The sequence below is a fragment of the Convolutriloba macropyga genome, chromosome 2 (genome assembly GCF_964194025.1).
Source record: "Convolutriloba macropyga chromosome 2, txConMacr16.3, whole genome shotgun sequence".
Classification (NCBI taxonomy): domain Eukaryota; kingdom Metazoa; phylum Xenacoelomorpha; order Acoela; family Convolutidae; genus Convolutriloba; species Convolutriloba macropyga.
This window is the reverse complement of record NC_134469.1, coordinates 5268300-5295790: the sequence shown is the minus strand read 5'-3', so window position 1 is coordinate 5295790 and position 27491 is coordinate 5268300. Positions and strand designations below refer to the sequence as shown.

The window sequence follows — 27491 nt, the reverse complement described above, 5'->3', positions numbered from 1 at the left end:
AGTACATTGAAACGAAACTTTATATCTACTAGTTTTCGCCTGACGAAATGCAATTCTGATATTTGGTTTCGAGCATGTTATTTGACTAACACCTGCAATAAACTCTTCAGACGTGACATACTACTGGATCAAGAGCATAAGCAGAAATTACTCTGGTTATACAGGAAGTACTTCGAGTTGAAATATAGAAAAAACGATATGTGCACTTGGAGACTGATATGTGGACATTCAAACTGTAGGCTTGAAGAAACTTATTTTTGATAACGGACTTTGATAACTGACTGAACAACTCACTTTGTCGGGAGATTAACCCGGTTGGATTTTCCTAAAGCCTTTGATATTATTATTACTACTACTGTTATTATTATTATTTATTTTATCATTATTATTTCGAAAATTTTTTTCCAAATTATACTTCTCGATTGGAGCGTTAATGGGTTTTAAGAAACTTGCATCGGTAGATTATGTTGCCGTACTGAACAACTGATTTCACGCAAGTTTTTAAAGTTCTGATCATTTGGGACCTAGTAGGTAAAACGCAATCGATTGAAATCAGAACAAAACTGGAAGAGCGAGTCTTGATCCTTTAATTTCAGTTGGTCATCGATGTGGAGACAAAAATATTTTGAACGGCTTTACTTTTTCGATGCCCTGAAGAATTAAAAATTATTTTTTGTGTGTTTTTTGAGGTTGCTTTTTATTTCAAACGTCATGTTTTTGAATTTTGAAGTGTTAAGGGAAAGGCTGTTACCGAAAAACCTAGCTAGGAGCTTATCTGATTTGCCACAGTTTTTTAATGTTTTTAATGTCGTGTGCGTTGAAATAACAATATCTTCAGCAACAAAGAGTCAAAATTTCTATTAGTTTCTTTGAAGGACGTATCGAGAAGAACGAAAATTGTTGAACTTAACTTGGAGGTTTGAATACATCGGCACAATGATTTTCTTCTTTTTTTCTCGAAGCAAGGACGCGGTGTTTGGAAACTTTTGCCTACGTTTGCTACAATTTTTATGCTATTCGACATTTTAATCAAAATAGTTTCAGGTGGCCATGAACCGATCTGTTTGCCCATTTATGGTTATAATAACTATGGCTGCGACATTGATGAAACTGCGTTTGTCTGGCTCTAACTTTGAGTAGAGCATGTCAGAAAAATCAAAGATATCGCCAAGACTAATCTGTTTACATTATGGCGCCGAGTTTTCAATATCGTCTGTTCTATTAAGTTCAGTTTGACCTCTTTAAAGCCAACAGATGCATTCAAAAGTTAATGAAATGTGTACATTTTGTTGGCTAATTTTGCTGTTCTTTTCAAGAAACAACTGCTGTTCATAAGGAAGGCGTGATTCAGCTGATTAAGTTTCCCGCCACTTAAAAGCTCGAAATTCCAGCCCGAACTCTTAGAAGTGTTGGCTGAGCGTGAAAAGTAATTAACAACAGCCAAGAGATGTACATCAAATGATTGGCAGGCTTTGACAAGTTGCGAGTGAACTCTTTGAACTTAGATCTGATCACCTTTTGTTGCTCTTTTTGATCACAATTCATCCACGCTTTTATCGTGTTTAACTTCAAACGACCTGCCTTTACACCAGTCACACTTAGGTGTTCACACGTGTCACTTTTTTATTCACATCTTGACACGAGTCTGTACAATACGCTTAATCTGTATCTGCTATCCGAAATTAAAGTTGCCGATTTTTCTCCAAAAATTTAATCAAATTTACATTTTTCTCTTTTTTTCAAAAATATACTTCAAACAGCTATTTGCATTAAATTCAAAATATTCAAGATGACCTTTTCTTTAAGAAATTTGAGTATAGAGATAAAAGATCGGCCTTCTTATTGTTATTTTAATTGCCCCTGAATTGTAATGAATTGTGATTTCTATCAAAGTATTTAATATTATTTTCTAAAAAAGTTTATGGTTAAAAGTTAAGTTCTAAAATGGGGTGAACGAATAAAGAGTAAAGAACTTTAATGAGTCAAAATTTGTCATAAAAATCACAAAAGTTACCGCATTAAATAATAAAAGTTAATCCGGCATAGCTTACTGTTGTGATTTTCTCTCCTTTTATTTCTCATAATCTTTTTGTCAATTTTGAAAACTTTATGAATAATTTAGAGAGCAAACTGCTATTTCTCAATCGGCCTTTTCAGTTTCACAAATTGGTATTGTGGTATTATTTTGGCGGTTTTATGGCTGAAAGCGGTTAACGAGGATGAAAATATTTTGGCGGGGTAGGTAGTATAAGAAGGTATAAAATGATCAGTTGGAAATCTTATGCATAATTAATTCTGTGCGGGGCGTGACTCTAATCGGAGACAAATGGCAAACTGTTTGCCAACTGGGTGTGGTAATTGGATATATTTCCGATGGAAAACTTCATCCCTTCGCCCTGCCTTTTTGCCTTCCCTGGGGTCACAAATTAGCACCAGAAGGGGCACAAATTAAACCACCGAAATCGAATTGGGGTGATGGGGTGGGGTGGGGGTGGGGGTGGGGGGGAGGGGGGGGGGGTTGATGTGGATGTTGGGATGTTGAGCTATTGGCTATAGGTAGCTTGCGAGTATTCCAATAAGTTGGCTTGCAGTCAAGAAAATTTGGGCGTGGTCCTTCATTTTCAGTCTTTTTTCGAAGATTGACTGAAAGAGTTTTTATATTTATATAACTCAAAAAGTGAATAATGATCGCTATAAATCAACAATCAAAGTACAGCTAACTTTGCAAACTTCTATTAAAGTTTGGTAATGGTTGGAAAAGGTCATAGTTCAGATATTTGAAAACTGGCGTTTCTTGGGGGGTGGGGGGATAATGGAAGGTAAAAATAACACTAGATTCCTTCTATTGTTCACTTTGCCGTCTCAATGGAGATTGCTGATTGTTATTTGTTGCAAAACAAACTTAATTATAACAGGTTCAAAGTCATATGTAATTGAATTGTGCCTGTTTCTACTCATCACCGCCCCCTGACCCGTTATAATTGACTGATGATTGTTTTTTCTAGGCCTTGCCTTGCCCAGGTAGGAGGGAAAACCGGGCCGCGTCTTTGATCAGTGGCGATGATTGTTTATACCTGATTGGGGTTTCAATTGTCCATTTGGGGAAACATTCTTGGTATGAATTAGCGCAGTTTGTTCTGTTAGCATTTAGACGAAGTCCTAATCAAGCCTAAAATTTTAGAAACGGAAAATAATTGTTTTTTTTTTCAATTTTATATTTAGAAGAGGAAAGTGTAAGAGAAAGTTGAAGAAAATGTACATTGAAGAAAAATTGACGAAAAATTCTTCATGATAATTTTTGTACGAAATTTTTTTTGGGAGTCATTCTTTATAATTGAATTGCGGTAATTTTGTGCTACATTCCAATTAATGCTTTTATGATTCTTTTGAAAGTATATTTTTGCCTTTCATTTATTTTAAGAATGTTATTTTTCAAAATTTTTATTGGTTTCTAAATTTTGAAGAGAACGACGGAGAATTATAATTTTTTAAAATAATTTTATTCAATGAAAAATTTTTTGTGAAACATTCAATAAGACGGGGTTGTTTTGTACTACATTCCAAGACTTTTCGTTTTCTATCTTAATACTTTTTTTACCTATTATTTATTGTAAAAATATTATTTTTTCTCCAGATTTTATTGGTAAAAATCATTTTAGTTTGAATTATTGGAACTAATTTTTATCGCAACCCGAAGCATACTTTTCACTGTTTCGGAATAAATTTTTTAATGTCAAATTTCACCGATCAATACAGAAGAAAACACGTTAGTTAGTGAATTCTCTATCGCTAAAATAAATCATAATCAGCTAATCTATGTAATCTGCAATTTTATTACTATCCAGGTATGTATTTCTAATGGTCAACTAATACTTCTACTGACCCCTCTAATAAAATCGAGTCTTTTCCCCTCCCATTTTTCCCTGTTCCCTTAACATTGATATTATCTGCTTCCTGTGGGTCTAGTACAGCAGCTGACCTCAATCAATAACCAGGGACATGATAGCAGTCTTAGTCAGTAAAGTTACATAACTGTCTGATGCAGATATGTAACTATTACGTAATGACGTCTCTATAAGAATATTACGCTGGGTTGTAGTTTTAAAAAGGTGGTTTTTATTGTTTGAATCAAAGGTAACGAAAAGGTGACTGCTTGATTAAAATCTATAATATTTACTTTTCAGCTGTTCAATTTTTCTTGTAATTTAGTCCCACTCCATAGCTGCTAGGCACCGAATGAGCAAAAATCAACCATTCGAATCACCCCATATTTTGGTTGATCAAATAGGGATAAAATAGAGTTTTCTGCAGGGTTTAACTTTATCTCCACGAAATTGATGGCATGATCTATGTAGGTTGCAAAAATTTGCAACATTTCTTTTCTTGCTTTGAACGTTTTAAGAAAGAGTTAATAAGTGTTATCATTAGCATTTATGAAGAATAATTTAAACAGATTTTTATCTAGTTTTTATGTTGCAAGTTTATGATCTCACATCTGAGGCATAAAGTTATTTTTTGTACTTGGTGATTGCTGAACTGCTTAGGAATCGTTTGCAAGCATCACGGATCAAAATATATTGTATCATTTTCGAACTGGGTCTCTAGAACTCGATTCCGAAACAAATAGTTACTTTTGGAAGTTTTTACAACATTCCATCAACAGTTTGTCGTACTAAAATGATTGCTTTTAGGTTGAGAAGTTGAAATCTTGAGAAACAAAATGCTAAACCGTCGAAAGCTTATCGCGCCATTTAGGAATAATTTTTGTGAAATTTTTTTCCATGAGGCTAGTCTGTCTAGCACTTTAAAACTTAACTCCTGAAGTGTAGTCTGAATTTTTTCAGGCTGAATTTCTTTTTTTGAAACTTGCTCTATAGTTTTACAATTGAGTTAAAATTGCTATCACAACACTATTAAACACCGCCACTTTGGTAAATGAAGGTTTCAATAGAAAATTTTGAGATTTGGAGAGACTGAATTATCATTTATCAACTTCATCGTCTCGAATTTTTGATTATTATGTCCACTGTCTTTGAAGAGCTGGTTGTAATTACTTTCGAGGAATTGAGATGACTTTTTAATTTTTTTCCAGAAATTTGACAAACTTGAAAACTCTTTATTTAATTTGATTTTTTTCTAAACTTCAATGCTTTAAGTATCTTCACTTTTTTTTCTACTTTTTACCCCTGGAGTATAATGTTTTTAAATATAAGCAGAACAAGTGGGCTGTCTAATTTTTCAATGTATTAACAGCTTGAGGAATTTCGTTTTTTTTTTGTTTTTTAAGACCGAAACAGCATCTTCTAAATTTTGATGGACATTTCAATTATGCCATTTTATTTTTTCCCAATTGGTTTCTTTTTTTTTGTGGAATTTTTGAAAACTTCTGCATGGTATCAATGTTTTGTAGCAAAAATGTTTCTTTTTTGTAGGCTTTCATTTGGTTTAAAAGGATGAATAACTCATTGCTTACGGTTATTTTTGCCACTCAATTGTTGTTGTTGCTGCTGAACAGAGAATTATGCAATTTTGTTGTCACAACTAAACAATAGTTGAGAAAAGTGATTGATTTTTTGAAAAAGTTGATATTTTGTAAGATTAGGGGAACAATAAAATGAAAAAAAAACTAATTCCTGGACAAAATGTAAAAGTTTTTGTTTGGCCAAATAATAATTGACGAGGCTGAGAAGTTTTTATTTTGTCTTAAATTATTGTATTCAACAGCTAACAATTATTTTAATACGCTTTTTGGATAACTATGCCACTGCTTATATATATATATATATATATATATATATATATATATATATATATATTCGTTTATCCATAATGAAGCTTATTTTTTTTCTTATCTGAACCCGATAGTTGAATATCTCTGACTCTAAGGTACTAACTCAGTATTTTTATATACATATATATATATATATATATATATATATATCCAATCGTTTGTTGTAGTTTGACGAGTTTCTATGTTATATGGGTTTTTAAGAGAACGAAGATAAGTCCGAAAATACCATTTCTGTTCAGTTCATCATTACAAGTTTATTGGCCTTCATTTTCCCGTCTTTTTGATTTTTTTTTAATTTTCGAGTTTTTCCCTCAGCTTTGATTCAGAAGCTAACTTGTTGCGTTTTGCAGATTACGTTTCTTTTTCATGTATTTATTGGTAATAGAGGGGTCATTCGAATGTTTCCTGAAATTCAACTCTCAGAAAAGAATGACAAGACAAGAAATTTAGCATTTCCATAGCTTGTATGATTTTTTGGTAATATTAAGATGCTTTAATAATTAAAATTGTGCATTTTTAAGCTTTCTGCAAGTTTTTCCAACTTTTAAAATAATTAAGCTTAAGTCCTTAATCTAAGAATTTTGGAATATTCTGAGCCACGCACAGCTTTAAATGAATTTGTTCCTAGTATTTTGAATTTTATTTGTTTGAAATGATTTTGGAGTACTGAACGTTTACTGGTTCAACGTTCAATCGTTTCGAGTTAAGATACTTCTTCGATTCGAGACTGCTATTGCAAAACACCAAAAAAAGTCACTAGCAAAAATCTGGGTTGGTCGGGTTAAACACATGGAATGAATTTGAGTTTGTGGAATGGCTGCGATGAGTTCTTTTATGGAACTACTAATATTGCTACGTGCTTCTTTGATGACATCAAATGATTCTTGCAATGAGTAAACATTCAGGATCTCAATAAGAGTTTTTCATTTTCTTATATGGAACCATGAATGATGTTAGTAAGGCTACCAAGAATATCCATTTTGGAACGTTGATTTATTTACATAATTGCAGCTATCTGATGAATAATACCTTTTGAACCCTGATGAATTGAAGCTATGATGAATAATACCTTCAACTTTTCCCATTTTCCTCGTGATGGAATTCGCACACACAATTACGCAGCAAATAAGCATAATATATGTGTAAGTAATATCAGCCGTATGCAACTACTGCAGAGGTATCTCAGCCTGCTTAAGGTGAACAGAATACGTGTCAATCGCTATGTCGCCTCGCCCACTATCACTTTCTGCCCCACCCCTCTGCCTCGACTGTGTTTGATAGTGCCCCAAATAAGAGCCATATATCTAATTCCCTCCTATCCCCCCACTTCGCCGCCCCACTAAAAATGTGCCCAAGTGCCACACCCAAATGAACCCGATGACTGTACGAAATAAGTGGTACTGTTCACTTGGCGGTGGAAAAAGTTAGCCGATGAGGGCTTTAATAAATATGAACAAGTTAATCTTACAAAAATTATGGCTGTTAGGCTATCACCACCATTATGTTGCTCTACCTTTTTTTTTTTGGGGGGGGGGGTTGTGGGTTGGGTTCCATTTTGATTATGAACTATTTTCTTCATGCGCTGACAGCTTTTATTATAGCTAAAGAATTTTAATTTATAATGGAATTTTCAAATTTAGCAAGAACTTTTTTTCATTGTGTGTATGTTATATGTTGTTTTTGTATGTTTTTGTGGCTTTTGTGCCTATTTCGAAAAAAAGAGTTATTTGTTTATTTTTTTTGGTAACCCAAAACCTGGAGGACGATTGGGCTGGATAAAATCAATTTTTTGGATTGTTGATCTGTCGGCTAATTGAGCCATCGCTCAACACTTTGCATGCACGATGCTGTTCAATCATTGTGTTGTCCCACCCCTCAGCCGCCGCCCCTTTTTTTAGAAAGCCCAATGCTCTACCCACTATACCCACCTTCCCTTATGAGGAGTAGCTGAAAATACCCAATTGGACTTAGTTCATTTAATTGTAGACGCCGATATGTGTTTCTAAAGTTGAATAAATTGAAATAATTTTTGTTTAAATACGGTGTGATGACTTTTGCTAAAACAGTAAAGTTGATCGATAGTGTTTTCGAAATCAGCGAAATTGTCGTACAGTTGAATTAAAAGCAAAAATTCAAGAAAAAAGCCCAATATGGTAACATGCAATTTCACATGAATGTTATTATCCATTGTTTTTCTAAATTTTGGTTGTCAATGAACTGTGCCCAGTAAATTATGGGACACGACATATTCTTACCTTCAATCAAATTCACCTTGTTTTGCGAATTTTTAAAATTGGAAGTTAATTGGAAAACGACGTCATTTTGGAAAATGCCGAATTAAATGTCGAATAGTATGTTGAAAAACGACGAATTTTTTTTTTCAAAAAGTGTTGGTGGACTATCTTTAAGCGTAAAACACCTTATGGAGAAGGTTTGCTTTTGTTGCACACTCAATGTGGATTTTTGTTAAACAGAAAGTTTTTTTCACTATTTTGACCGACTCGTAACATTTTTCAAAACTTTTTGGACAACTGCTAACGTATGAAGCGGAGTGGGGAATAGATAAAAGTAGTAAAGACTCCAGTGTACAGATAATTGACAGAGGTAAAAAGTGAAATGGGAAAACAAAAGGAAAAGGTAGAAAAATTATCCCTTTAGATTAGTTTAAAACTGTTTTTTTTTTGTAGTTCAGCCACCATTTTTTATAAAATCTTTATCATTTTGAAATTAATCTGGATCATTGAGATGCCAGAAGACAAATACTTTAGTTGGCTACCCTTAAAGCTCAAACAGAATCGTAAATTTGAATTAATCTGAAAATTTTTTCAGCGTGATATTTTTTCAGTGAAGTTTCTCATCTATCAATAATTCCCGAAAACTATCCGTTTGTATAGTAATGTATGCTATTCTATCCGTTCTGTTCAACGTTTTTATTGTTTTAAAAAGAAACTTGTTGAAGTAATGTGCTCACATGTTAATTTTATGCGTTGGAAGCAACTACAAAATTCTGACTGTTCGTTATGACTTGAATTAATTGTTTTTTTGACAGTCTCTCAATGTTGAAGAAGAGGAAGATTTTCAGGCAACTAACACTGATAAAACAATACTTCGGCAAACAACATCATTTGCAGATGGAAAGGACACACAACGATTAACTTTGAATTTCAGATTGCCCAGGTGATTGATCATAAATTCATGAAGCAAGCTTTAAGGAGCGGATATAGTACAAACAGAGAATTATTATTAAGAAAAGCAAGTATCAGCAATTTGGAAAAAAATTGGTATAAAGCTGGAATTATTAAAAACAATTATAGGGGCATTTTTAACACCTTTACTTTAGAAACGGTTTTTGAGGAAAGAAAATTTTATGATTGCTGGAATCCATCTTAGTTATGCTTGCTTGCAAAACCAAGTGTCTTCGAAAAACTAAAATTACAAAATAGGCGGCATAAGGCCCAGGTAGAAGCCCTCGAAATTAATTGCTGTAAGAGAACAAGTCTTTTGTACCATTGAAAAATGAAAAGTTGGGCGCCCCCGGAGAATTTGAGACCAAAACTACTTCCAGTCCCAAACATCGTGAGAGCATTACTTTAAAAACTAACTGTTGCGATGCATCTTGATCTCTGAGATTTACTTCTCTTAAGCCAGGTTACAAACGAAATATGATTGTAGATAGTTCATTTTTACAGACGAGGTAAGAATTTTTATGGTATTGGCAGAAGTCTCTTATTTTTTGGGCTGTGTTTAGATTGATAATAGACGGTACCATCTCTATTGTTTTTAACTTATTGTGCAATTTACTGGCTAGTGATTTTTTTGGAGAAGCGCTAATTTGTTTCTAAATTTCGTTTGAGCAATTAGGTTTGGTTCTTTTTGATTTGATTTGCTTTGATTGTGATGCTTGTTTAGATTTAAAGTTTAGATGTTTTTTAAAGCTTCTAGAATGAGATTTAATATCTTCAGTTTTACTTCAAAAAGTGAGGAATGAGGAGGTACTTCGAATGTTAAAGGTTTCAAAGCTATACTAAGCCATGAAGGTTTAAGTAAGCAGAGTTGGACCAGATAAATATTATGTAAGTCCTTAACGAAATGTCGAAAATTTCTTATAAATGTTCGATCTTTGTTTGTTGACTTTTTCTTGATAACAGGGATGAGAAATTTTTCGAATAGTTTTTTATAGCAGTGATGAGATCAAGAGATTTTATTTGTTGTTGTATAATAAGTTACTCTATAAAAATAGCACGTGCGCGGTGTCGTAAAAATTATATGCCAACTAAGCTGGGGGCGAAATAGAATAGGTCTGAATTCTGTAAAGATTCTGTTACTGGTTTGTTTTTTTGGAAAACATGGTTTCAATTGAGTTATTTTATACAGTGATTTTTGCTGTGAATGTGGCCTGGTTATAGATATTCAAAATTAGCATTCAAATTTTAGCATTTTAATCCTTGAGGTTTTTTGAAGTAGCTGAAACAGAGTTCATTAGTATCATAACGAGCGATGTTAACCTTAACAGCAGCACCCCTCTCCCCCCTCCCGCACCCAACCTGTCTCGACAGTGAAGCATAGTCTTCCTAATGGACATTCAATTTACATTTTGAGCAATTTATTTTGCTAAAACCGGCTTTAAGTGAGAGTAAAAATGTTGACTTCAAACAAAGGCGGTCATTTAAGAGTGCTGAAAAATTTTGGGAAAAATTTAATATCCATTGAAATGTTCCGCGAGAGGTGCGCTTCGCTGCGTTTTCTCTTCATGTTAATTGTTATCTTCGGTCTGTAGTGAACCAGACAGCCGAATTGTTAATCGGACGAAATTTTTTCTCACAAATAATTAACCAGAAAATTTATCTTTAGCTCATATGATTTCTTTATTTGAAATGGGATACATGTGTACGATATTTGTTTTAAAAAACCAAAATTATGGTAGGCTATAACACAGTATTTGAAAAATATTGTTAACTAGATTAGGAAAACAAACATGAAACTTGGCGAAGAATTTTGTTTTAGTTGTTTTTTTTCTTAAAGCATTGGGTTCTATTTCTTTTTGCCTTAGAAGAATTTAACAATTTTTTTATTCGCGTTTAGGCACTATGATGACTTAAACAGGGCAATAAAATGGGGCAAATTTAATTGTAATTAATAGAAATAAACGATGACATATATGCAAAAAATGTGACTATAAATTACAGATTATTGTGTTCTATCGAATCGAAAACAAAACCCTTACAATAGCTAGTGTAAAAAATGAATTCGGTTTTGTGATCATTCGGTTATTTGAAGCAGCGGAATTTTTTGTTAACACCTTTGGTCGTGCCTTCAGAAGTTCAAAGAAAGAAGAAATGAGAAAGAAGAAAAAAAGAAGAAACGTTTGGTTAAATAAATTTAAAACGGAGAGTGTTTTTCAGTTTCAGTTGGAATTTTCCCTCTTAGCCAATATCAAAAACGCAAATTAGCTGTTTGAAGAATAACAGTAACAACAAAACAACACAACAACAACAACAGCTACATTTTAGCCCCAGGGTCGCGCGGGGGGCGCTTTATTCATTTTGTCAATAGGCACGATTTGAATTCTTAATCTGCTGACTTCATTTTCAAATAAAAAAGCTCGTTTGAACAGTTAAACTGTGTGAAATAATTTGCAAGGACAAATTTGTTTTAAAAAGTTTATTACTTTGATTTGCAATTGTGCCGCTTTTGTTTTTTTCTCATTTTTAAGACAAATTCCTACAAATGTCAGTGAAATCTGTCATAAAATGTTTTAGTACTTAAAGTGGAAGAAAGTTAAATGTATTAAAGTTTAAGAGATATAACTGTATTCAAATATTTGTTCAATGGCTTGAGTCTCGGAGCTCACATTATGCATGCTAAGGTTCGATTTTTTTCGCCAAAATTTTTGGAGGCGTTGCTTGACAGATCCAGATCTTAAGCATCTGTTCTAGTTGTTGTCTTTTTAAACGAATCAAAAACGGAGTGTTAAATAGCGTTAAAAAGTCTGCTGTATTTTAATTTTTGGCAAAAGAAATATTAGAACTGAACTTAAACAACAATAATATGAGAAACAAAACGTATCAAGCTCATGAGCCGAGACATGTCAAGCTAACGAATTCAGACACAACAAGGTTAAAAAAAATGACGCAGTTATTAACAAACGTATTGATATTTGTTCTTTATTGACAAAATAACAACCAAGAACTTATATTTTGCCCATTGATATTTATGTACTTGATTTGTTTTTAGTCTTGCATATTTTGCCAAATGGGTTATGAAAACGGTGAAGTTCAGCGAAACTTCAAAGAAATTTTCCATTGAGCTTATAATTACATGAATTTCATTAATTTATATCGGAAATCTTCTTCTTTCAATAGTGTCTCTCTTCAACAGTGTGATTTTTGAACTGCGATTACGCTATGCCAATGTTGAGATAATGTTTAGGAACAATCGGAAGTTTTTGTTGGCAAATCATTTTCCGTGGAAAACAAAGCTCGTTAAAAAAATTTTCTATGACTGCAATATGTAACAATTGATAGGAATTCATTACTGTGAGTAACTCTAATTCGCTACTCTTTTTTGGCTAATCGTATTAATACATCAATGGTGTTTCTTCAAAATTTTCCAGTCCAAAAATTTTTTCCACTAACGGTTATGCAAAAACCAGGAAAGTTAATCCGATAATCAAATACCCAAAGCTGGGACATCATTTCAGTTCAATGTCAAGTTTGAAATTTATATAAATTTTTAGTAATTTCATTTCGCGGGCTGTAATATTTATGTTGGTTAATTTCTTAAGAAGTAAAATTAATGTGACCTTTTTAAATCCTGGTTCATTTTTGTGCGATTTGTCTAATTATCGATTTACAAGCAGAAACTTTTCTCAAATTTTTCATGTTATTTTTGCATTTTTCGAAATACTTCTATAATTTTTGAAGGCATGGAATGAAATCCAAACTCAGTGTATGATGTAAGAAAATGTTTTTTTTTTCAATTTTTTTTATGACGCTGAGTGTATTTTTGTTTGATTTCGTTAAATCTTTAATCTTGTTTCATTAATTGACTCTATGCAATATCTTGAGATCAAAATTGAATACGACGCTCAATAAAGCTGATTAATATTTGTTTCAATTTGCTAGAATTTTTTAACGATAAACGTTTATAACAATGAAAAGTTCATTTGCTCTCTTTCCCCCTTAACACTTCTAAAGCAAAATTGAGATGTACGAAGTGAACCCATAACGGAGTAAATGAGCTCTGAATCATTTAAAATAAGAAGGTGTGTTTTTGTAGATTGACAGTACTCCGTTCATCTGCCAATTTACACTGATTAGTCTTGATTTTTGAGTGAAATGTACACCATGAAAAACATTATGGGCAGTTAAACTTCCGGCTACACGGTTCGTTTTATCCGAGATTCGAAACTCCGCTTGAATATTTGAAACTTTTAGTTTGCGTACCAAGCTGTAACCACTAAGCCTAGCAATTTTTCTGTTATTTACCTACAAACGAGCTTGAATACAAAGAGCGGGTTTACTACTATAGTAAATACCAGTTATAGGCTACAAAATATTGACATTGTGCTGCTCAGTTTTTTTTCGAAGCATTAGGAATTTCCGGTTTGATAGTTCTCAGGTTTCTTCATATTTTTAAGTCTTCTCTTTTCTAGTGTTTACTGGTATCAATCGGACATGGGATTTCATAACTCTCCGTTCCGTGCACAGTTTCGTTTATTTGGTATTATTTTTTAAATTTTCATAACTTATTTTTACGAGTCAGTGGCAATCAAATAAGTTATATACATGTTGGCAAATTTCAATTCACAAAGTTGTTTAATTTTTGACAGATTTTCATTCACTTCAGATTAGAAAGTGTTTTGATGATGGAACTAAAAGATGTATTTCCTTTGGCTTTAAAGCAAATTTTTCCATAATTTTTCCTTTTGTATTAGTCTTTCATCCTAAGAAAACATGGAAAATGAATGGATTGAAGTGTCTTGTAAAACAAGGGTCCACAAAAACAACAATTTCCTTAAATCCTGAATAATTTGAATCTTGTTGTTCTATTAACATTTCCTAAACGTTGATCTTCTTTGAATTGGTTTTGAAAACATACAAAATAAACAACTGTAAACAATATTGATCAAAGAATTGTTGTTTATTTTTGAAAGAAATTACAATCACTTTGCTATCAAAGGAGGCGGTGTTTACATTAAAGAACATTTTATATTTTTTTCAACTGATAACAAAATATTTTAAATTCCATTTTCGCAAAAACGAATGATAACAAAACCTTGAAGAATTTTTATGCGCGATAAATCTGGAGCTACAATTGAATTATTATCAAATGAAAGGAGTCTTGAAACATCTTGTCGATTCTTCAAACTCAAAATTTTCACTCTTGAGCTGAAAAGCTATTAGGCTCTTACAAAAAGGAAAATTATTTCAATTTTCTTAATTAGCTTGCAACTTATTTGAATTTTTAAAATAGAAAATGAATCGAATTTAATTTGAAGCAAAGTTTAAGCGCATTAAATGAATTGATGTTTTATAAGTCAGTCAAAATTTTGGCAATGTAAATTTTTGACTTTAACGCCGTCAGTTCGTAATCACGTCAGTAGTTATAAGTTATAACTAATCATTAAACATTAGTTGATTTGTGTTTAAAGAGATCATAAAAATTACATTCTTTTGGCCGTTTAATCAGCGCTTTGAAAAAATATTTGAATATTTGAAAGCATTTTTTCAAAAAATGATAGTTGCGTGTTTTAATTGTAACAACATAAAGTATATAAATGTAATCGTAAGTTCATATGTGTACGTAAAGTAGATATAAATTTATTTTCAGCAGTTCTGATTAAAATTTTTACTTACTTTTCAACTTGTAGCTGCTTCTATTTCATTTTCCATACCCTTGTCCAATTTATCCATACCTCATTTCACGGACTGAAAAAAGTCAACACTTTATTCACACTGTTTTTCTGTGCTCAATTCTGATTGGCTGATATATTTTCCACTAAAAGTGATGGAAATTTTGAGTTTTTGTTGACTATATTCAAATTTATTGTCTATTTTCATCAAACCTCGAAAATTTACGTTATCACAAAATTTGTGCTAAAATTTTTTTCCGAAATTTATTGAATATTTTTAATGCCTGATTTTTTATATTGTTTGACCAAAGTTTGTAATTAATCGCTTATGCGTTGATATTATCAACGCTGAACATTTTTTGCTTGATTTTAAATTTTTCAAAAAGTTTTATTTCGAAATTATTCCTTATGTTACTCAAAATGGAAAACAGTATTTTTGAAGAAGTGTGCAAGATGAAACTTTCGCAAGAAGACAAAGAACAGCTTTTTGTCAGCATAATGGTATGTACCTTTGTCTTTTAATCATTTAATCAGACACCCCCCCCCCCCCATCTCACTCTCACTCCCCGGCTCTGTGCGCTGCTTCCTTTTTGAACAAAACAACAACAACATCATTGTAGCCAGGAACAACAACAATGCACAAAATTGCCAGACAAACAAAAAATAAGCACTTGAGAAAAATAAACAATCAGATCTTAAAGAGATAAACATAATTTAAAGACAAAAGGCAGCTTTTTGTTGTTTTTTGATCTATGATTCATCGACTTCAGCTGTTCTCTGTAGAAAATAAACAAAATCAGTCCTTTTCCTGGTTTTCCTCAAAAACACTCCCTTTTGGCTTCGGAGGAAAAAGGGAGTATGGTAAAATAGTGGGAAAAAATGAGAGGAAAATAATATTTATTTTTAATTCTTTGTTCTGAAGCTTTTTTGCGTGCAGATTAAGATATGTTTCATATTTTGTAACATAAAAACCATAATTTATTAATTTTATCTACACCACAATACATTACCACTACTGTGTGTCTTTCGTTTTTATTTATTTTTATTATTCGAATTCGAGCGCGGCGTTCCATTTAGAAAATCCGGCTCGAGTATTAAGTAAAATTGATCCGTGACAAAAAACCAACACACGCTTAGGACCTGAACAATATTGTGAAAAATAGGCGTGACAAATAATATATTTAGTGTTTACTCATTCTTGTTATTTTTGACAAATTCTTCGTACCATTTTGGATTGTGGTTGAAAATTAAATCGATAGAGAGGGAGAGAAAGCCGTCCAATATGTCCAGTCGAACATTTGGTGAGTTCCAACATCAATATTATCAAATAGGAAATATTTATACATTAAATGGTTTAAAATGCAAAAAAAATCACTTATAAATTACCGTTTACTGCTATTTTTTCTAATGGTACCAGTTTTTTTTGTGATAAAACTTTTGCTTTTCTGCACAAAATTTGTAGGCTGGTAGAATTAAAATAGTGTATTAAATAATGTATTAAAAGATGAATCCCGACTGACAAAATTTCAGAAACAAATTCTAGATCTATCTGCGAAACTACTGATCGTTCATAGGAATTTGGTCAGTTAGTTGGGTGTTGTCCTTTTGTCATATAACCTTAATTTCTGCCATATCTGGTTCGGCGTTAGTAGATTTCAGTTGGCCACATTTACAGTCACTATGACTTCACTGTCACCAGCTTCAAAAAATTCTTATTGCGGTGTTCTTGTTCCAAAATTATTTGTGGTAAAATTTTAGAAAATCTATATTAGCTGCAAACATTCTGGGGTGGTCATTGTTTTTTAAAGCTTTCAAAGCAAATTTCAAACTCCTTCGTAAGCTATGCTGAAAATGAAATTACTACTCCAGTAGAGACCGGACGGTTATCTTGCAAGATCTTACAAGGCAAATGATTACCTTAAAATATTCTTGCAAAAAGATTAAGGACCAATCAAAAGAGGTATAGTTTTTGTCAAGGACCAATCAAAAGAGGTATAGTTTTTGTCAGTTTTTATCAACAGAGGTAATAACCAGTCTGTTGATAATTTCATTCATCGTTTAAAAGGTGTTAGTAAAAGTCATTGTAATTTTTAAACTGGGTTAATTGGCGTTTGTAATGTAATTTACGTTATCAGAGCCATTTTACTTTTGTAATTATTTTTTTCTAGTTAATATTTGTTAATATGGACATTACGTTTCTACGTTTCATTAACATTAATTAGGAGTGAAATAATAGAGGGGTTTAATGATAGAGGAATGAAAAAATCGGGTTGAAATGATTGGGGGTTAAATAAATGGGGGTGAAAAAGCAAGACACCGTCTTATTGGATCTGGTTTAGGATTGTTGGTTGCGGACCTGTGGGTCAAATGTTAACAAAAAGCCGCCTGTGGTTTAATCCTGGTCCCAGCATAGTATTTTCACATATTAATCATATACAACATACAACGAATCATATCCTTATAAGGTAGGCTGTTTATTACAGAAACTTTTTTTTACTCGTTCTGTTTTTCGGTTCTACTTCATTTCACCCCTATTCATTTAACCCCCTATCTTTTAACCCCGATTTATTTCCCCTCTATCATTTAACCTCTCTCATTTCATCCCTCCAATTAGCAGTCGACATTAAAGGCATGTTTTGTCATAATTAAGTGGATAAATTAAATCCATGTTCGTTTGTGATAGTTTCATATCAAGTCCCACGGGCCGCTGAGGCATGGCCATGGCCCGCGAGGCATGGCCAAATGGTTATATTGCTAATTTAATAAACCTTATTTTATAAAGATTAGAATTGGGGTGAAATCACAAGGGGGTTAAACAATAAATCGGGGTTAAACGATAGGGGGTTAAATTAATAGGGGTGAAAAAGCGGGACACCGTGTTTTTCTGGTTTTGATGGTTAGACACTTATCAATTATTATTTTTTGCACCTTTAATTTTCATCAAGTGAGTTAAAAAGGCAGAAAAGCAATTTGAAGGACTTGAATGATTGACAGAATGATTTTTGTTGTTTCTCGAGTTTCATTTAGCTACTCGAGGGATGACAAAATAGAAATTAGGTCCTAATTGACGTATATCTCAAATCTACACACAGCTATGACAGTTCTCCCTGATCAAATGAAATATTTTCAGGTTGGTTAAAAAACTTTAGTTAGTTTCAGGTCAGAAAGTAATCCATAACAAAAATAATGTTAACAAAACTTTTCAGAAGACAATGAAATTCAGAAATTATATTAAAGATGTGAAAAAAAGCAAAGTTACAAGCAATGTTTTTTGAAGAAATTAATACAGTTTAACTTTTAAGAGCTGGTATTATCTGAAAGTTTAACTAAATAGGGTTTAGCAGCCGAAATTTACCACACAGGTATTTTTTATTTTAATATAAAAACGCCTTGAAAATGAATGCAAAAACTATTATTCAACGTCAAACCAGTTTATTGAATCTAACACCAAAATCCTGCTGTTTTTACCTTTATTTATTTTTTAGTGTTAGGAAGAATATGGAATTGTCTTATACAAAAAGTTGAAATATCAATTGTTTTGACCAAACTATGGTGATTAAATTGACATAAAAAATTAGTAAAATTAGTTTCAAAAATAGTTTGAGAACTTTGAGGGCTAGGTATGTTGGACTGCTGCTAATTACCGATCATCATTTTAATTAGCATTGTCATGCCAGACATATGACTAATAAATTTTGTTTGAAGAATGAGCACAATCGATTTTAGTTTTTTGAAGAATTTATTTATTATTTGTTGAATTCACTAACTGAAAAAATACATTGAGCTATAGATTTGGTTCTATTACGCGTAATTTAAGAATGAAGAATGTAAATGAATTTTCATCAATATTAAATTTTAAGCTTGCCATAATTGTAGGTTTGTCATAGGTTTGTTATGCTGATGTGAGAACTTTATTTCCTTCAAGGAAAATTTTTGTGAATCCGGCTATTTATGAGATTTGTTAACTACAAACTCTTAAGATTTTTTTCCAAGGCGGTGAAGTTGTTTCATCACACAAATTCAACTAAGGCTTTATGGGTCATTTATACGAAACAGCATTGTTCATCAATGAAAAAGTTTAAGCTGCTGATTTAAGACGCAGTTCTTTGTGAAAGTTCAGTGAACTTGACGCAAATTAGCAGTGACCCTTTTGAAGTCTAAAACAATGACGAATCATTAATAATATTATTATTGTGGGGATGTTGTATAAATTGGGCTAAGTATTGATTAGGTAAATCTCTTGAGCAAATTGGCAAGTGACAAGAGAGAGAAAAGTAGAAAGTGAAAGCCTTCTAGAAAACGACCCCTGTCCTTTGAATTTTATCTGAGGCATTTAGCTTCAAAAACCCACACACACAAGATTTCCTTCCACAAAGACGCGGCTGCCGCCCGGCCGATATGGGAAGAGCGGGTCTTTCATCTTAGGCCCATTGTAAATAGCTCTCGCTCTTAGATGAGGATTGAGAGAGAGAGAGAGAGAGAGAGAGAGAGAACGAAAAAAAAAACAAGAGACAAGACATTAGTAATTGAGGGAGCATTTACTTAGTTTAATCTGATTGTGACGTAAAATCCGATTGCTTTATGTATGCAGTATGTACAAAGTACTTACAGGTTCAAGTTCACCCACTAAAAAATAATCACCAACCCCCTCCCTCCCCCCCCCCCGACCCCTCTTTCTATGAAAAACAGACTGAACCCCCCTCCCCTTTCACTCCTCCCTCGTGAACGCAAGATCATTTCAGTTGAACGTAATGTAACCGAAACCATAAGTGTATGTTTATGGCCTCCACTCAATACAAATCCAAACATCAGGTTTTGTGAACTTTTTCATAATTTTATCAACAGATTGACTTCGTTAAGTAGGAAAGCTTAATAAATTAGGCTGTTTTTTTTGCTATAATAAAAAAGCAAAAACCTGTTGTAAAACATGACGATTATTTATAATTATTTTTGAATATCAAATTCTCCTCCTCCGAAGCCCCCCACCGCTTCGCGGGATACTGCCATTCCCATCCGGGCTAGTATAAAACGCAAATTGCCCCAATAATTTTTCCATCCATTTTTTGCGTCTTTTATTTTTGCACATAATTATAAAAAGTTGCGGTTTATATCATTAATGAAGCAGTATTTTATTTTTGCTGCTCCAAGTGAAACTGTCTTCAGAACAGAATTTATTGAGTTTTTAAAGGGAATTTTTGATGGAAATTTTTAAGCGGCGGCCTGTAGATTCTGAGGGAGCTGTGTGTTGATTTAAATTTGCGATATGAGGAAAATTAAGGGACGGTTTCCCCCAAAATTCCCTCCGTCCTTTTTCCTTTCATCTGAAGGGTGCCGGGTTTGAAGCTTCGCAGTTAGAGCCCCGCAACAAAGTCCAACCAAACACCACCCACCCCCTCCCTGCCCTCCTACGCCCCTGAAAATTCAGCCCCAGTTATTGCTGATTTTGCAGAGAAAAAGTATATTTGCTCTTGTCAAATGACAAATTTAGCTCGCTCGGAATGACAGATAACAGACTGATTGGTAAAAATAATGCTAATAATTTTTTATTTTAATTGCTAGCAATTTTTTATTCATTTTTTCTTCATTTTACACAATTTTCTATAATTTTTGATTTTTTAGTTTCAATTCATTTTTTTAGATTTCAAAAAATTTGCCTGAACCCCCCCCCCCCCCCCCCACTCACACACAACACGAAAGGCGACCGAATTCACCTTCATATAATTTCTAGCCCAACTTCAGAAGACCAATATAGCGGCGAAGTTCCAGACCCCAAAAGTTTTACAACTTGAACTAATTTCATTTATAACTAAAAAGTTATAAAACCTGACCCAGTCGTCCAGAATAAAAATCGATGACATATTGTACGATAGATTTTCTTCAGAAAATTGGAGAGCATTGACTTGTTTAATTTTGAAGTTCGATTTTAAGACCTGGATCTAATTTAAATTTGCCCAAAAAGAGTGTCGCAATGCAGACAGAGGGCTACTTCTATTTGCGCCCTTGTCATTTTAGCCCATTCCCCTTCAACCCCTCCGCAATTTTAGCCAGTCTTCCGCATTTCCAGCCTGCGGCTGTGATAGATATGACACTATTGATTTGTTATTGCTGATTTCACCCTGTAATGAAATGTACTCTGCCCGTTAAAAACAAGCAAGGGGCAATTTTTGCACTAAGAATAGTTCGAAAGGAGAATTTTAGTGGGCTGTAACTATACTCTACTTTTTATCACTGTATCGCTATGTGATGTAATATGATTTTATTTAATGTGATATATGTAATTTTTATTCACTTTTCTTTTTATATGCTGAGCACTATGCGCGCATACTTTAACGTTAAATCCCACAGGGCGAAAGAGTTCATCCCGTTTGGGGGTGGGACTCTAAGGCTCACTGGGTTCGGAGTTATGAAAAATTTTTGCTCATTTTGGGTTATTGCAAAATTTTGTAACTGATAAAAACAAGGGGCGATGAAAATATCACCAGTATTGAGGAAAAATATGATGTCATAATCATCATTATCGTGTCAGTTTCAATTTTGGAACAAAAAACACTAATTGAAATTTATGTATGTCAATTTTTTTTTAAAAAAAACGCAATTTTATTGTCATTTTTTCTAAAGATGCTTTTAAAGCTAATCGTATCAGAGCTAACATATTTGTTTGTTAGTATGTCGAATTATAATGATGTTTTTACCCGCTTGACTGAACAAAGCGTGAAAAATGTGAATATTTAGATGAGCATTTTAAACAGAGTGACGTAAATTTACGAGGGATAAACTTCCTGTAATGTAATGGAAAATATGCTAAATTGGAGATTTGTAGATTTGAATGTAATTGACCGAAACGAAATATGATGTAGTAAATAACACAATGAGCAGGCTATTTGTGTGCCAGGGTCTCATGCTGTGATGAAATTAGGGTAGTTGAAAATTTTTTCATTTCTGCTTGAAAACCCACGCTCTTATAGTTTGTGCTTTTTAAAATTCATTGGCTTCTTTCTAAGCTGTATTTTCGAATTACATGCATTTGTTGTCAACAACATGGTTTTATTATAAATTTATCATAATATTGGAGGTGATAATTTCTTTTGGAATAAATTGTTCTTCTGGTGTCGGTTTTTTTCCTTTTAAAACATTTTTTATCAATAATTTGCCCTTAACTTCATAAAAAAGCGTAGTTCTATTCTATATCGGCACCTCGGGGGTAGCTTATGGCATAACTGCCAAAATACGTTTTCATATATTATGTTTTTTGATTCAAGCGGAGCAAATCTAAAAACGGTGTCCCGCTTTTTCACCCCTATTCATTTAACCCCCTGTCATTTAACCCCGATTTATTCACCCCGGTATCATTTAACCCCTCTGTCATTTCACCCCGATTTTAATCTTTCTATAAAATAAGGACACTCTAAAACCATATATTCTTTGATAGTCTAGTTTTTCCATTTGAGATATTCCGGTACATATTTATACATGCTGTACATTTACTTTCAAGGTTTTGTCGCAATTATTTTTTCTCAATGTGGATAAAACTTTTTAGTTTCGTTTGAACTTTTTGACCATCCAAAAAAATTCACTCTGAATCAGCAGAGCTCAACTTTTGGAAAAATTTTGCTTTTTTTTGTTTTTGTTTCGTTGCGTCAGTGCTTTTCAAACAATTTTGGAGTACACAATTTTTCGTTTTCATGCAATTCTGAGTGGTGAAAAATATTGCTGTTAAGTTTCATTCAAGAAGTGTTTCAGTTCTGAAGTCTATCTTGAACTCTGTCTAATTAGTACTCGCTTTCCGCTACGCTTTCATTTCTCAACAAATAATTGGAATTTTCCCGACTAAAGTATTGATAGTTGTGATAATGTATTGACGAATAAAAACACTAAATTTAGTGGAATTTTGATAAATTTTCATAATTGAATTTATTTGCGATGCGATATCAAAGCTTCTTTTTCAGATAACGTGCGCTGCTTTTTAATTGTGAGGGGAAAATTTTCCCCTATGCGTGAAGAAAACATTTTGTCTTGTTTTTTTTTCTGTTGTCAAATTTTATGAACTATTTTTTTTGCTTTGCCATTTTGTTTAATATTTTCAGCTGCATCAGTTAATGGAAACAAGGATAATATGTCGTACGATATTAATCTTTGTTCGAAATTGCTTCAATAAAAAAGGAATTGTTAAAAACTTTGCCGTTCAAGTTCACAGAATGTTTGTTATGGACTTTTGCCGGACTTCAAATGAAAAAGTTGCGATTAAGTACCATAAATATAATTGCATGACCACGTCATTATCTGCGCGTGTGAATAAATTTGTGATTCTAAACATACACTAGCTGGCTTTGAAGATTGAAATCAATTTAGCCTGAAGCAACATGTGTGTTCTGTAGATGGGATTGTTTGAAATGGCTTTGTACTCGAAAATTTCCCATGCAAGGTCTATTGCGAAACATGTTTTAGCCTCTCAATAATTGCAATTGAGGTGTTGAAATACTTTAGTGGTCAATTTAGCCTACTAGTCCCAGTACTTTATGCACACCCAGGTACAAAGCACGCGCCTTTTCATAATAAATCATTATGTAAAAATTCGGCATTTTTTTTTTTTTGGGGGGGGGGGGGGGGGTGGGGGGACGGGGTACAAATAATATTCACGCGCTGAATTTCACAAACGTAAAAGATCCTAGAAAATCAACCAATTAAAAAAACAGTTTTAGCCGACAAATTCCTGAAAATATAACTTTATTCGAAATTAACGCGTTGTTCGGGATCTTAATTTTTATGCGCGACCGGAAGTCAGCCGGAAACCACCGGCTGGCTATGACGCCCAATTTATATTTCAAGCATTAATGTTTCAGCTTATCAAGCATATTTTAAACAAAAACCTATGTTGTGTTATTTGCTCCAAGAGTATAAATTAGCATAAATTTTTGTTAAAACCGACTCTCTTTAAAAAGAAACGCAACTTCAACTGTTTCTCTGAAGTACATAGGTTCACATTTGCAAAAAATGGAAAATTACTTTAATATTTGAAGTTTGAATGCGGGCACCAATTTTTATGGGCGGAGCTGGAAAATATTTCTTATAGAGTCTTTTAAAAGCCTTTGAACTATTGAAAACCGAAGGAAAATATTTCAACGGCGACCATTTGTGAAACCGGGCTCGATTGTCTATAGCTTTGTAGCGGTGCACACTTTAATAATTTGTCTTCGTTAAATTAGTTCCTCCTACTCAGAAAATTATGTCATTTATATGGGTAATATAGGTGTGCTTTAGACTAATATTTAATGGCTATGTTTGAGCATAATTCAGAAAATTCCTTTTCAACCGAAAAACTTGGATCTTTACGAATTTAGTCGAACCCTGCTGTTTGAACGCAGAAAAAATGATGCATTCAGTACTTTATGAATCTAAGCTTTCTCTCTCGATAAAAAATGAAATTCTTAATTTTTTTCAAAAAACGAATTACTGAAACCCCTAAAAGTTCTTTTGTGTTAATTAATTTGAAGTTCATAGAATTGTTGAGATTTTTTTCATCCCTGAAAAATTGTACCATTTTTCCTGATGGTGCCATCACAACATTTGACGCAGTGTTGATATTTTTTACGATCAGGTTTTTGAATATCAAGAATCGAGGTCATACAAAGCTTGAATGGGTATTTTTTCACGAGCTTTTTTGAGGTTTTTAAACTTAGCAAGTCTTGGCCAAGACGTGCACAAGACTGACAAGTATAAAAAAAATGACATGATCATAGTTCTGAATCAGTACTGATTCTGAATTAGTTAGACTTGAGATTAGACTTGCTCAGTACTGAAATTGGCTTGGCGCTATAGGTCCAGATGGTTGCTTGGATCTGTCAGTTGTTGGAAATGCTGGTGTTCTTTTTTTTCTGTAGACTTTAGCGTCGGCTAATAAGTCCTTGTTTTAATGATACTTCAGTGTAATTGGTCGTTAAGGCGCTGGTACACGTGGGCAGTGGGTTTTAAACAAGGTGGTTTATGTGAAAAGAAACGGCTCAGTGAAATAAAGCACGACTCAAACTAACAAATAATCAAAAGAGAATATATTTAGTCAACACCCCACGTGTACCGGCACTCAAATGCCGACACTTCAAAGTTAAACTACGATTAAATAATCACTAGTTAATTATACCACTAATCCCAAAAGTGATTTCTAATATTGTTGCTCTAACCAATTGTAACCAAGCCTAAAATTATTGCGCATATCCATGTTAATTTAACCATTTCTAACTACTACTAACAAAGCTATCTGGCTTGCTAATATCATAATATTAGTCCGCGACTACTTTCAAGTCAAATTTGACGCTTTTATTGCGCTAACAAGTACTATTTTCCAAAGCCACATTTCGGAATTTAATATTTCTTTCCATAAATTTGTGGATAACTTTAGCTTACAGTTGCTCAAAATTGACATATTGTTATTCATAACTTTTTATCTCTACACAGCTATCATTATATATTTGCGTGTTCTTTTGGCTTGTGTGAGAAATTAAACTCATATTTTTGACATTTTCAAAGTTCAAATTAGTGCTGGGGGAATTATTCTGTAAACAATTTTCGGAAGTTTCCCTAAGTTTTCCTAAATAAATTTCCGGCAAAATATTTCTCAAAAATTGCCAGACAAAATTTCTCAAAATTGGCCATTTTACAGCTTTTATTCTGTTGCTACCGCCTCTATCTTTAAAACTGCAAATTTTGATTTTTTTCGATCCTTTTTTTAATTTAAAATCGTTTTTTTTGTGCGCAATTTTATCAAAAATGTTATCTCCAAAATTACGTAATATTTCGAATTCTCGAACTTCAACTGCAAGTTGCCCGACTATTTGTTGTGACCCTGTAACAAAACTCCCCGTGTCTAATTCATTTTGTCATGAGCGACTTAGAAATGCCCAAAATTTCGAACTAGATTTCAAAAAGGCCCACAATCATGAATTCGTGACGTCATGGCTTCAGGTTTGTATGAAATATTGTTGAACAAATATTTTGCGAGATAAAAATGATGTTTTTTTCAGGTCGTACTAATTACAATATTTTAAACTTATACAAATAGATGTATAATGTTTTTTAATGGACAAATTAAATATTCACCTGTAAAAATCCTACAACAGCGTCTAATTTTCACAGCTTGAAAGTTTGCCTCAAGTTAAGAACAAAATTGCTGAAAAATTTCCGGGTTACATGACATTTTACCCAATTCCATTTTACCCAATGCAATTTTATTTTACCCTACGCCATTTTGCCGAACCTGCCATCTCACCCAATAAAATGGCAGGTTGGGTAAAATGGCAGTGGGTAAAGTGGCATTGGGTATAATGGCATTGGGCAAAATGAAATTGGGTAAATTGTCCTTTTTCCGCCAGCTATTCGAATATCTAGTATTGTTGTTTGAGCAGCAAAATTGTGAAAAAATTTAGCAGCATTTTATTGTGTATTAAACAAAAAATTGAAATTTATTTGTGTTTTAGCAAAGCATGACTTCGCACCATCATCGGTCAATTGCACAAAAAAGTACCAAACACACTTGGAACAACTTTGAACAGGTTCCAGCTCGTAAACAAACAAACAACATCAACAACAACAGTCATTCACATTTATCTCACCAAACTCCATCTGCGACCGAGGAAAACCTTGGAAACGATTTGAATTTCGTTTCCAACGGAAAATCAAATTTACACGATTCCCATTTTGAAAGAGATCAGTTATTAACTAGTAATAATATCGACCATGAGTTAATAACTAACAGAGGTTTAGACCACCAGCTTAGTAACCAGCAAAGAGACCTTACGATGAGTCAACAAGCCCCCCGTCCCCACAATTTGGGTAGCAATAATTTCAATTCCGTCTCTCAGTCTCAAATGAATCTGGGTCAGCAAAACCAACAAAATTCTAACGGGTTCCCTCCTACGAATGAGCACAATGTCAACAATATGGGGACGGTTTTGTCTTCTGATTTTACACCTCATTTCGCAGCAGGGCCTATTGTGAATTCTGCAAACAATGTCAGTGAACAACAGTTTGTTCAACAGCATCATCAGCTACAAGGCTATCATCAGTTCAATGAAGATGACAGAAGGGCCAATGTAGAAGCTGCAGCCGCATCTTTCTTCGCCAAGTGAGTCTGTCCACCATTTTTGAAAACAATTTTGTTTTTCAACAATTCTCAGTACCGCAAATGACAAAAAGTTTGCGCTGCTAGTTATGAATAGTTGAACTTGGAGTCAGGACAATTTACCCAATTTCATTTTACCCAATGTCATTTTACCCAACCTGCCATTTTACCCAATGCCAACTTACCCAATTTACCCTATTGCTAAATTAACCAGAACGACTATTTAGCCGACTATAAAATAAATGGCCCGTGGGACTTGATATGAAACTATCACAACCAAACATAGGATTATATTGTCCACAAATATTTTAAAATTATCCTTCTAATAGCGACTGCTAATTTGTAATCGGATAATTGAACGAAAAGATCAAAGAGCATTGGGTAAGTTGGTATTGGGTACAATGGCATTGGGTAAAATGGAATTGGGTAAATTGTCATGTAACCGTTGAACTTATTTGAACGTTAAGTTGTTCTACTATTAATATATATTTATTAGTGATATTAATGGAAAGAGCACTTTCATTTAATGTCTATAATATCTGAAAAATGGGAAAAAACGCTTATTTCAAAGTTATTCAGAATGGTTTAAGACAAATTTTCAAGAACTTAAAACTTTTTCGGCAATTAAAATTTTAGTAGTTTTGAAACGAATATTTTTCAAATATTTTCTTTCATTCGAGACTGGAAAGTGCATGAATGATAAATGTACCAATATTTAATCCACGCCAGACCAC

General features: G+C 33.1%; 1 protein-coding gene across 10 annotated transcripts in view; it reads left to right on the top strand.

Moving 5' to 3' along the window:
* The window catches only part of LOC142355909 (uncharacterized), a 136440-nt gene that overhangs the window by 87508 nt on the left and 21441 nt on the right, over positions 1 to 27491 (top strand). For 7 of the 10 annotated variants that reach the window (XR_012761330.1, XM_075407931.1, XM_075407935.1 and 4 more), the window contains one exon: positions 26114 to 26760. Coding sequence is in view for 9 of the 10 variants with exons in the window: in XM_075407931.1 (XP_075264046.1) it covers positions 26114 to 26760 (647 nt within the window). In the remaining variant the exon portion in view is untranslated. Of the gene's footprint in view, positions 1 to 14926; positions 15147 to 15190; positions 15947 to 24698; positions 25602 to 26113; positions 26761 to 27491 lie in introns of those variants that run through there. The other 3 variants (XM_075407953.1, XM_075407975.1, XM_075407951.1) reach the window with 3 other exon arrangements.